The sequence below is a fragment of the Triticum aestivum genome, chromosome 1D (assembly GCF_018294505.1).
Source record: "Triticum aestivum cultivar Chinese Spring chromosome 1D, IWGSC CS RefSeq v2.1, whole genome shotgun sequence".
Lineage (NCBI taxonomy): Eukaryota > Viridiplantae > Streptophyta > Magnoliopsida > Poales > Poaceae > Triticum > Triticum aestivum.
In genome coordinates this window covers 386,325,871-386,338,242 of record NC_057796.1, presented here as the reverse complement: position 1 = coordinate 386,338,242, position 12,372 = coordinate 386,325,871, and the positions used below count along the sequence as shown (strand labels likewise).

The 12,372-nt window shown below is 41.0% G+C and overlaps 1 protein-coding gene across 1 annotated transcript; it reads left to right on the top strand.

The window, feature by feature from the left end:
* The first annotated feature begins 8,293 nt into the window (after positions 1-8,293).
* LOC123170553 (uncharacterized) lies at positions 8,294-9,451 on the top strand. Its single transcript, XM_044588415.1, has 3 exons — positions 8,294-8,425; positions 8,557-8,662; positions 9,027-9,451. Exons 1-3 carry the CDS (start codon positions 8,390-8,392, stop codon positions 9,179-9,181), a joined length of 297 nt encoding a protein of 98 aa, XP_044444350.1. The 5' UTR covers positions 8,294-8,389; the 3' UTR covers positions 9,182-9,451.
* Positions 9,452-12,372: the final 2,921 nt, after the last annotated feature.

The window sequence follows — 12,372 nt, the reverse complement described above, 5'->3', positions numbered from 1 at the left end:
GTTCAGAGCGCGACATGTGGCGGGCGGCTGAGAATGTGCCAAGTGACGCTTATCGTTGTGTGGCTCCCGAAGGAGTGCTCCTCAACTAGTTGCTCTCAATTATCAGAGCTTATTTAAAGAGTAGGCACCGGATCGGCTTTGTTGTTGGAGCTAACTAGCCTGGTTCAATTCGCAGTAGCAGGGAAATCCTATTTGACGCTTGCTAAGTCAAACTGTCGAGCATTCGCCCAGGCGATCCCCCGGAGCGCGAGAGTTGGGCCGGCCCACTTCCCCATAGAGAGAGAGGCAGCCAGTTTTGGGAGCCTTTTAGAAGGTTCCCTCAACCAGATTTTTTTATACCGGTTTTTTGGTTTTCTTTCGGTCCTTTTCTTTCATTCATTTTTCGGCTTTATATCTTTTTTTCGTTTTTCTTTTTTCTATTTCTTTTTTCATTTTTTAATATTTTTCAAGTTTATATTTTCTATTTGCTTTTCTTATAATCATGAAGTTCAAAAATGTTAACAATATTCAAATTTTGTTCATTTTTTTACAAAAATTGTTCAAAAACTCCAAACTTTGTTCAAGTTTTAAAAATTGTTCGTGTTTCCCCAAAAAGTTCAGAATTTTGAAATTTTGTTCATGCCTTCTAGAAAAATTGAAGTTTCAAAATTTTGATAATGTTTTCAAAATTTGTTCGTAATTTCAAAAAAATCTCATTTTTCAGAATTTGTTCGCGTTTTCATTTTTTTCAGAAATTCCTGATTTTATTCATGTTTGCAAAAATTGTTCTCCTTTTCTAAAAGTGTTCTAATATTGAAATTTGTTCACGTTTTCAAAAGAAGTCAAAGTTTCAAAGTTTTGTTCATGTTATTCAAAAAACAATCGCAATTTCAAAAATTATTTTCTTTTCATAAAATTTCAGAGTTTGAAAATTTGTTCATGTTTTTGAAAAATTGTTCATAGTTTCAGTGCACTTTTTTCAAAATTTGAAAATGTGTTCCAATTTTTTGAAGATTTTTTGTGTTTTCAAAATTTTGCTAACAATGTTGAAAAATGGTCTTGTTTCAATAAGTATTTAGTTTTTCAACAACAAAATAACGCGTTTGAATTTTCAAAAAACATTTAAAATCTAATGTTGTCTCTTAGAACGTCGCGCTACTTATTAATCATGAAAGTTTTTTATGTTGGGGTGGCTAGGCTCCCGCTCCTTAGAGCGGATTGTCTTGTGTTAGACTCCCAACAACAACACTTATTTTTGGAATTTCGAACAGCGGAGGCCCGCCGTTGGGCAGGCCCAGGTGGCTATTCGTTTGTGCATCAAGCTACTATTTGCCGTCACATGCGGCAGATAGGAGCTCCCATGTAGCAGCATCGCCATATATAATGTTGAAATATGGGGCGGGCTGTAGGCCCATCCAACAATTTCAGAAAAATCTCTAAGGGTCCATATAGGTGTCATGGCAAGGAAAGTGGTGGAAGTTTAGTATCATCCCGAATTTGGAGAAAGAGTTGGACCTCTTTATAAGTGTTCTTCTTCCACACCAAATGCTATTGGAGCTTGAGAAGATAAGTGATTTCCGCACGCTCCTCCTCAGCCACCCGCGCTCGTATGTTTCGTGAAGGAGTTGAACCGAGCTCTGGCCTGTGTCACTTGTGCGCTTGCACTTATTTTTTGCCGGTCAGGAATGGAGAGTTCTTAACGGACGAGCCACGATCTGAGACGTCAGATCATGAGCCGTTACCGACTCGAACGTGGGTCCAGCCCATGTTTCTCCACCCGGCAACGCCTATATATTGGAGGTGTCGGCGAACTCTGGCCGCCACGAAGAACGCATCACATCTGCTCTGCCTCCATGCGCATTGCCCATCATCATTCCACTCCCTGCTCCTGCTGCCGATGATCCCATCCCGTCCATCGAGTGCATGACTGTACGGGAGAGTAGGCCTCCGAAACCCTGCCCCTTGAGATCATGTACAGGAGAGAGGCAATTAGGTGTTTGGGGAGCGTCACCTACGCGACTGCTCACCGTCATCCATCTACATCCACTACTTCATCTACGGCCACGTCGCCTTTGTCCTCACCATGTCCACCGCCACCGAAGCTAACCGACTCGCTGCCAAGAAGGCCGTTGCTGACAAGAAGGCCGCCAAGGAGACCGACGCCGACGCCGTCGCCGCGGCTTCATCTTGACCTACTGGAGGGTATAACGCATTTTTCCCGCTCCTGTTTATTTTCGTGTATGCAGTACTAGCTATTTGTGTAGATTTTTCTACTATTTGCCTAGCACATGATTATATGATCAAATATCATTCTGTGCTTAGTACTGTTTACGTCATGCTCATGATTTATTTTTGGATTAATTTAATCAAAAAATTGCTTATATACTCAACATATAATTTGAATGATTTGGAGACTGCTCACCGCATATATGCCTGATCCTAAACTACATACACAAGTTGCTCCACGACGCTATGCACAAGAGGAGAAAGGAAACCCGTTCTCGCAAGGAGACGAAGGAATTCTAGCAGCCATCGTAAGGAATTTTTTTGTCCCATCTTCTTTAGATGTTGTTTTAGCGTTAGGAGGTGGGGGGGGGGGGGGGGCCTCCGATCTTCGAAATTATAGAGTCTTCGTCGACATCTAGCAGTCATCATAGTCTTTTTCGAATAATTACTCCATTTTTTCGTGGGGGTGCCGTGGAGAAAGAGAACTCTATGTCTTCATAGAGATGATTATTCGGATCTGATGAGATTTTATGCTATTGGTTTGATTTTTTGTAGAGTTGGAATCTTTTTGAATGGGCGACTCAAGGGGATTTCAGAAATCTTTATCGGTAATCAAGTCGTGCATGTAAACAAGTAACAGTAATGATTTTCCAATCCAATTGCAGTCTCTTTACTAAAATATTTCATCATGCAAAGATTGATGTTGCGGAGGAGATGTCTCCAGAAAAAAGTATTATAATTCTTACTCCCTCTGTTTCATAATATAAGAGCGTTTTTAACACTAGTGTAGTGTAAAAAGGTATTATATTATGGGAGGAGTTGTGAGAGTTACTTCATAATTTATTGAATCTTGGATTCAAAGCAATGCACCTGCAAAAGTAGGAACAATCTTACATGTGTTTCAACGAGGCGCAACAACCCTAATTCCTTGTAGCACCGCCGGTTAACGACAAGCTCCCAATACCAGAGGTGAGGTATAGTCTATTGTATAGGTACATTGCACCACGCACGCGCGCGTGCCGCTAGATACGCGCTGCTCGTACCCAGCGCCACTGGCCGGGGTGGAATAATCTTGCCTCCGACGTGTGGCCGGGAGGTCACCGCGCTACCCGTACACTAGCTTTAGCGAAACAATCTAGGTAGCTAGCTCTTGGCCGGACTCCTGCATGTCCTCAGGTCCCTTGTCTGGCGCGCGCCGGTCGACCCCTCGGAGCTAGCAAGCCGCGGCACCGGTCGATCAATCGATCGGCGACTTGTGATCCACAGTGCGTCGTGCTCGGGGACGGTGGATGCTACGGATCGGATAGGATCAGGTAGACGATGAGAATAGGAGATCGATCTCACGCGTCAGCCTGTTCATGCATGTATCCCTGGGCTGGGGTGCAGAGGGAATCACGCGCATGCATGTATCGTCGATCGTATCAAGCAGGTGAAAAGTCCATTCGAGCATTCCATGATTCTTGCCTAGCTGCTAGTAGCCTAGTACTAGCTCTTGTTATTTGTTGGAAATCAGGTCGTAGATTATAGCAAACACACGCGATATTAGCTGACCCTACCTAATTCGAAGCACTCCTAGATTATATTACGCCACAACTAATGAAATACTACTATATTGCATGCTCTTGTCCATAGTTTAGACTTTGGGATAAAACGCCGGTGCATGAGTTTAACCGAAAGTAAAGTGATATCAGTTCCTAGTTTCTACGCACGTATATCTACAATACAGCCAACACTAGCTCAGCATGTGATAGCACAGAAACAAAAGTGCATCAGGGGAGCATTATCAACCACAGAACAAGCATATAATGCTGAAATGCCACCGTAGGGGAATCGTCACCGCATGATCATCCTCTTCGACGGAGCCTTCGGGATCACCAGTTTGATCATGCATCTCTGCGCACTCTTTGAAACTTCTTCGCTCTTTGTTCCTTCTAGGAGTACAACATTGTCCAGGATAAAATGCCAAATGTGACCAGATAGATTAAACACAACCGTTGCAGGATCTTCAGGAAACTTCTGCCTAAACCGGAGCAACATTGTGAGTGTTCCAGCAAATTGTCCAGCACACTGTTGCTCCTCCACCAAACACTTGTTTCTGCTAGGATATTGGGAAAGAAGACAACCGACTGCACAAATCAGCACTCCTCCTGCTCCACTCAACTACATCTGATTCACTTTGTCTTGCAAAATTTGCCACTGACTTCTACTCCCTCCGTTTCTAAATATAAGACATTTTAAAGATTTCAATACGTACTACATGCGGATGTATATAGACATATTTTAAAGTGTAGATTCACTCATTTTGCTCCGTATGCATGTAGTCCATGTTAGAATCTCTAAAATGACTTGTACGAGTATTTAGGAACTTGACATTGATCCCACCTCCATGGTCTTATGCGGCTTTGACTAAACATGTACTTAGGGTAACACTGTTGGCGTACTAGTTGCCAAAACGATCGAGAGGGTACAGCTCGTGGTAATCGTTTCACGGTCCGGCCATGCATATTGGTGGTGTGAATCGAATGAGTGGGTGGAACCGGCCAACTATAGGCGCGCCCATTTTGTAGCAGCCAGCGGTCAGTACGTACGGTACGACTGTAGTACCTGCTGCATTGTCCCTGTGTGTCGCAGGCCAATTATTATTTGCCCTCCCCGCATGCAATTCAGGAGGCCAATCAGTTTGTGCCATGTCACGCGTGAGCAATCAGGAGATACTTCCTGCTGCTGACGGAAGTGTGGATTACCCTATCCCCCTTTCGTGAACGCAGGCAGAATATTCATGTCGGTCCGCCTCGTTTCACCTATTCCGTTTTTCTACCCGAAAACGCTAGACCGATCCTTCTAAGATTGTACTATAATTTTATAAATTAAATGAAATATTTACAAATGTACAGAGTAGTTTCACTTTCACCTAGTCCGTTGAACATTTAATTACAAGGCATATTTTTTAAGATAGCTTTCTTTTGCGGGTAATTTTCTTTTAAGATAGCTAACCACACATTTCGAGCGGTTATTACAAGGCAGATTTTTTTCGAAAACGATCAGATCTGTTGTTAAAACGACCATAATAAAAATTATATGAAATTCGGAGACCACCGAACAACCACTACTGTCACGCCGCTCCCCTACCGGAGCCGGCTTGATCTTGTTGATCAGAACCGGGAAGTCCTTGTGCACGTGCCTCTAAGGACCAGCACACTGGAACCGCAACTGAACCCTTGCATAGACCTGAAGCACCTGCCACCAAATCTCATCACATGAGAGAAACCCTAACCTCGCCACCCCAAAGAGATGACAGGAGTCTACATCGGAGCTCCGTTGACTATGTTCAGATGGACGAACTCAAGAAGGATCCGAGCCCAAAAACAAACTCGAAGAAGAAGTGTCGCTATCCGCCCGACCGCCGCACCTGCAGGGACTAAAAACTCTAACCTAAATTATTAACCGAAGCGGAGGCACGTGACAGGATTCCCCTCCCCTCCACCAGCCGCCGATGAAGCCTAGAGGGGGGAGTTTACCCTAGGCTCCTAGGGTTAGGGGACAAATATGGGAGGAACTATTACAAGGCAGAGCTTGATTCAACTGCCTGGCTATCAATACGTATTAACATACTGGGTATAGCTCCATCGCTACATGCCTGATGCACTATGCATCCCATCCCACCCATGGTTGTTGCGCGTTCCTACGAGTTCATGCATGCCTGGACGTTATCCACGGGCTGTTCATGGTCAACCTCAGTGCATTTAAGGCTTTTTGTATCTGGTGCAATTAACGCCTACCCGACGAGGACAGGCATGCATTGCCACTCTATATCACGCAGATCGTTGCACACTTGTAGTAGTATAGATCGTAGAATAGTCGGATCCATCATGGGAGTGAACATTTTAGGTCACACTTTTTTTTATTTCTTCGTTTTCCTTTTGGGCTTCCTTCTTTTTTTGCTACGTACGTGTGTGTCCGTTCCCGGGGCCTTCCATAGATCCGGGATCTGTTTCTGGGCAGCGGTTGGCTACATTTTGGTTAGGTGGGCCACCACGCGATCTTATGGGACTTGATCTTTGGTCACTGCGCGGTGGGCCATGTTATCTACATGCACGAGATAGTTTCCTCCTTCCGGAGATAGCTAGGTCGGTTCTTCTGCGGTTTCCGAATCTGTAGTACGCTTGTGGTCTGCAACCACGCAACATCCAATCATGCTATCAGAAAAAAGTGCGGTCTTTACAATGCAATTCTGTCACCCTCTGGCCCTTGGTTCAACCAAATGAATTAATCTTTTTTGAATAATAGTTCAAAGTGTGAAAAAAATTCATACAAAAATTCGGCGGATACATCTCGACATTATATGTGTGCATCTCAAGTTTCGGAGCGTTATTTTTTGTGGCTTGTGTAAAAAAGACAAAAGGATGTCTTGTGAAAAGCACTTTTTAACATCGGATTTTGTCTTTTTTACAGGCGACACATAACTTGTCATTTTTTCACGAAACGATTTTGTCAGCATGTACAATATCGAGATGTACATGCCAAAATTTTGTTTGGATTTTTTTGACATTTCAAAATATGTTAAAACACATTTTAAAAACCAAGAGCACGCGCTCCCATGTGCCAAAACGCCACTCTCGTACTACTCATAGTAATATCATATGACTTGTCTACTTACAAGATTTGCACCTGGAGAGTAAATCATATGACTTGTCTACTAGAAGATTTTTTCCTCTCTCTAGAATGTACATGAAACAGCTTAATAGCATATCTCATAGTAATAAAGAAGCAAATATACATCTTCATCCCACCTTGAATGACCTAGATCAGCTCATGCACCTTCTTTTTTTCCTTGCGGCAGTTGTGGTGCGGTGCACGGTTGGTATGTGGTGGTGCGACTTCTAATCGGTTGCATGTACTGGGATTCTCTTTTGCTATGTGGCACGGGCCATGCCAATCTAGCCTGCTTGGTAGGGGGCGCAGTGTCATGTCGGTGCTATGGGTACTTCATCAGTGGTGTAAGGTGGGGTCGGGGTTTTGCAACCCTTATGTTTTGCTATAGTGGCGTACCTAGGGTGCTTCTCTTCATCGGCCGTGTCTTCTCTTCTTCTCATAGTGGGGGTCGATGCTAGACATAGCTATGTATGTAGGGGTTGATGCACATGAGTCTGCTTGCGGAGGAGCGCGTGGCTTGGCTCCTATTTCTGTTGTCTATATGTGTATTGGCAGCGCGTTTTTGTCTAATAGTATGTTTGTACCGCTTTGGCCCATTTTTTCTTTCGTCATACTCTGCTTGGTTTGTACTTTTAGCATATGATTTTTATCTAGTTTTTGCTTAATTCCTTAGTAATGAAGATGTGGGGCTCCTTTTTCCAAACGACCAAGAAAGGCCGGATTCAACTATCCAAGGAAAATGCGGAGCTCCTCGCTCCTGCTGGCTGCTGGCTGCTGGTTGCTAGAAAGGAAAATTTCACGGTAGACTCCAACAAAAGCACCAGTGGAATAGATAGATGATTAGAGTTTTTTTCTTGTGATAAAAGAACTCAGGTCTCCTCACAAAAAAGAAAAGAAAAAGAACTCATCTCTGAACCAAATTAAGTCCAAGTAAGTAACATGGGGCGTGTGTCGGCAATGGCACGTGGAAGTTCATTAGCACCATACGTCGACCTTTGTGTTGTCTCGGAAGTCAACTCAGCTCCTTCCCTTTAGAAACACACGTAGGTCTAATAGACACGATGAAAGTTAGAGGACGAGCCCTGTCAAACCTCAAATTTTCACACAGTTTCGAGAGAGAGAAAAGAGAGGAAGAAATGACATACCAGCCGTTAATTTCTATCCAAGTAAAAAGACCACGAGCACAGGAGCCGCAGGCTAGACGCCAAGGAAGAAACGGTGAAGCAACAATTAGTTCTTAGCGCCATAGCCGGCCGGGGTCGCCCGGCCGATCGGCGCCATTCGCCCACACTCTCCAGCCACAGAAGAGCAGGCGAGAGCGAGGCGCGGGCCCGGAAAAATCTGCCCGTCCACCTCTCCGCCAATGGGGAGGCGGCGCCCACGTGCCAACCCTTCCACGTCCCCCTCCCCCGCCTCCCCTATTTCTACCTCATCGCCAGCCTTCGTTGCGCCCACAGCTACCACTCTATCAGTCTATCCCGTTGGTTCTACTCGGCGTCAGCACGGCACCTGCCTTCCAAGTTCATCCGCCATGGGCGACTCATCCTCGGCTTCCTACATCAGAATGGTATGTGTAGCTAGCGTTTATTATTTCTATATAAGCGCCCATAGATCGGATGTGCGTGTATGTCCATCAGGTGATGCTACCTAGGTTGTAATTAGAATCTTTGTGCGTTGCCATTAATTGATTGATTCCAGGTGCACCATCTGATAGAGAAGTGCATTTGCTTCAACCTCAACAAGGAGGGGTGCATGGAGGCCCTGGAGAAGCATGCCAAGATCAACCCGGTCGTCACTGCCACTGGTATATCTTCCTTACTGCATGCAAGTACCGCGAAAGCATATAGTATGGGGTGTATTTTTAGACAAAGGAGGTTGTGCGCCCCAGCCGTTTGGGCAAAGCACATACGTCCTGCCTAATTAGGTCTTCATGCTATGATGCTATCATATTTAGACGCATAAAAGGAAATATCTGCATGCTAGCAGCTTCAGCTCAAATTGACTTGATTCTTCGCAGACCACGTTTATTAACTGTCTGCACAATCTTTTGCCGGCGGGTAGATTACACTAGCTAGCTAGAATAGTGCTCCACTTCTTATGTCATTTCATGTGAATATATGTAAGACGATGTAAGAGGTGTGATCACTTAAAATGGACCTTACTGGCAGTGTGGAAAGAGCTGGAGAAGGAGAACAAGGAGTTCTTCGAGTCTTACAACAGGGACCGCGTGGAGCGGAACATCGAGGCGGCGACGATGGAGCGGATCCAGAAGATGCTCTCCGACGCGGCTGCCTCCAAGACCTCCGACGACGACGAGGGCTAGAAGGCTGCTGCTTATGTCCAAGCTCATGCGCATGCATCACCTTCCAGCTAATTAATTGTATGAATATCATGTCTTCCGTTAATTGGATCCATTATGTCTAGGAGGATCGAATTTATTAATTGCACCTAGCTCATAACAGACCGGTAGCTTGAAACCATGCATGCATGCAGTACGATCGACTACAAGGACTGGCAAGCAAGCATTTTAGTGTTTGTGTGGACGTGTACATATACAAATCACTGCATGGAATATTCAAGAGGACCCTACGTACGGCCCCGGGTCTTCAGGTGCCAGCTCTAATCTTATCACTGCTGATCCTTTCGCGACCACGTGGCAACGAGTAAGAGTATATGCGCCAGTGGTGGCGTCTACACGCCGATCGATCATTTATTTATTTTTTGTCATGGTTCGAAAAATATATACAAAAAGGTTATTCTCCACATGATTCAGAGTAAGAAACGGAAAAAGATAGGCTGCATATATAGAGAATGAACTGTCTCTTAATTGTCTTTAAACGAAGAGCCAGCCCTAAGAGACGAGAGCAGGCATGCAGAACATTTGCGCTGAATCTTCGTGCACAGTTGACATACGTTCTCCGTCTGACATTAGCAAATGTGACATGACTATGGGTTAGAAGGTGCACGTCACTCTTTTTATGCCGTAACCGGAATTATCGCTACTTCATTATTAGTTTAAAATAAAATTGATATCTAGCTGGGTATTCCTCTAATATAACTAATCTTATTATTGAAAATAGCTAATGATCCATAAGCTAATTAATCAAGCAAAAAACAATCGCATGTTAACATAATATTACCAAAAGAGTAAGATGAAATTTTGGATTGTCCATGCCCTGGTTCTCATATGATTGTGTGTATCTTGACTATTCCAAAATCAAGTTTGCTCTGTCAACTCTGCTATCAAACATTATTGGTCTCTCAGGTGACAAAGATATCAAAGATTCCATTGCTCCAGTACGGTTGCAGGGCAATGCTTTCACACGTTTGGATATTTTTGAAAAGTTATTACAAAATATGCGGGTAAATGGAGAAAAAATATATGATGAATTAACGTATTTTCTACTAAAGTTAATAAATATTTGTAACTTTACAATGCATAACACCAAGAATATTTAACTAAATAATTTAGTAAAGTTAAAATGAATTATTCTGCATTTATTATCCCATTTTAAGTAAGCTTCTTTTTTGCAAATAACCTTGATTTTCATAAATTTCATGCTATTTACGTAAATATCCTAGTTTATATTTCGAATCCTTGCTCTTGTAAATATTTACTGCAAAATTATTTTAATACATTTCTAATTTTCTATAAATAAGTTTTTTATATTTGCTTTCGAGTATTTCTTAGTGTTAAAATATGTTTTGTTGAATTTTCTGGAACTAAAATCTGTTACACATAAGTTATAGAAATATGTCGGTAAATGGGAACAAATATATAATAAATTAACATAATATTTTTGTAAGGTTGTTAAACATCCAGAACTTTACTAATTTATAAAAATGAGAAATATGTAGCCCAGGAATTCGGTGAAGTTAAAATTAATAATTTTATAAAAATTTATTTGCGTATTAAATAATAAATTTTGATTATTTCCAACATTTTCTTCATAAAATTATATTATTTATTTTCTAGTTATTCTTCTATTTATTTTTTTCTCGTGTTTGTTAGTTTACAAACCTGTCGTAGTGAATTTTTCTTCAACTTATACACATAAGTGCCAGTACTTACTATAGGATATTTTAGTAAAATTGTTAATTTTTTAGGACAATGCATAAGAACAAGAAAAAAATTAACCAGACGGTCCATTCAAATTAAACATTGTATTAAAGTTAAAATTAATTTTAAAATTATGATTTTTTCGTAGAAACTTTATGTTATATCACCAGTAGCTTCTTCAAATTTCTAACATATTTGGTATGGTTGTTATTCTAAAGTATTTAGTGGAAAACTATTTTGAACATTTCTAGCTTTTCTATACATAATTGTTTTCATATTTTTCTTATTCCTTATTTTATAACCTGTTTTTCGTGAGGTATTATCTAATATACACATAAGTGCCATATCTTTGTTGAAATGCTATTAGAAAATATGTGGGTTATGCAAAAAATACCATAGGATAATGTAATATATTATTTTTCACTAAAGCTATGAAATATTTTGAGACTTCACTAATGCATAATAACGAGACATATTTAACCTACGGATTTTGTAATGAGACATATTTTGTTGTTGTATTCCCTAATTTAAAAATAAAAATCTTATTATTTAACCAATATTTTGTTCCAATGTCTATTGTTAATTTTTGTCTGATTATTCTAGTAAATCTTTACTGGGAAAATATTTTATATATTTCTGTTTCTGCAAAACCATTTTCTGTACTTGTTTCTACTATTTCTTAGTTTTAAAAAATGCTTTCTTGAATTGTTCTTGAACTTTCATCTGATATTCAAATACGTGCCATGACTTTCAGTTATGTTTTCATTGTTTACGTCTCTATCATCTAAATGCACATATGTGATAATGTTCATGACATCCAAATATATATTCACTTTACGTCTCTATCATCTAAATGCACATATGTGATAATGTTCATGACATCCAAATATATATTCACTTTACGTCCCCATCATCAAATGCAACAAGAAGAAATGAGTATCTGGCCATTAAAAGGATGAGAAACTTTTAAAATATCTGGCCACTTGTATTTTTGAAATGTTTCAATTGGATGTGGGAAATCATATGCGTAACTTTGTATCTGAAAACAATTTTGTGATATAACAATTTGTTATGTTTATAATAATATTATTATAGGAAATTAATGGTCAAAATTACATTTTGAGAAGAGTATCAGTGTATACAACGTACTTTCATTTTTTTCAGGGAGAAAACATGTAAGGAAAACAATCGAAGTTACGGGATCGTCCTAAGTCAAACTTTTTAAGTTTGACCAAATATATAGAAAAATCTGATAAGATCAACAATATCAAATATATATAATATGTCATATGAAACAAATATTTGGTGTTCCAGATGTTGATATAATTTTATATAGACTGGAGATTAACTGTTCATGGGCATCTTATAAAATCGCCAGTCCACGTAAGCGTACAGGAATGGGAAAGACTGTCGATAGATACTGCTGCCTGCTTTTCTTGGCTTGTTCCAGTGGT

Bases quoted from the DNA above. Each gene is read 5' to 3' on its own strand.
- LOC123170553 (XM_044588415.1), top strand. From the start codon at position 8,390: ATGGGCGACTCATCCTCGGCTTCCTACATCAGAATG. The intron at 8,426-8,556 runs GTATGTGTAGCT...GATTGATTCCAG, and splicing joins CGGCTTCCTACATCAGAATG to GTGCACCATCTGATAGAGAA. The intron at 8,663-9,026 runs GTATATCTTCCT...CCTTACTGGCAG, and splicing joins CCCGGTCGTCACTGCCACTG to TGTGGAAAGAGCTGGAGAAG.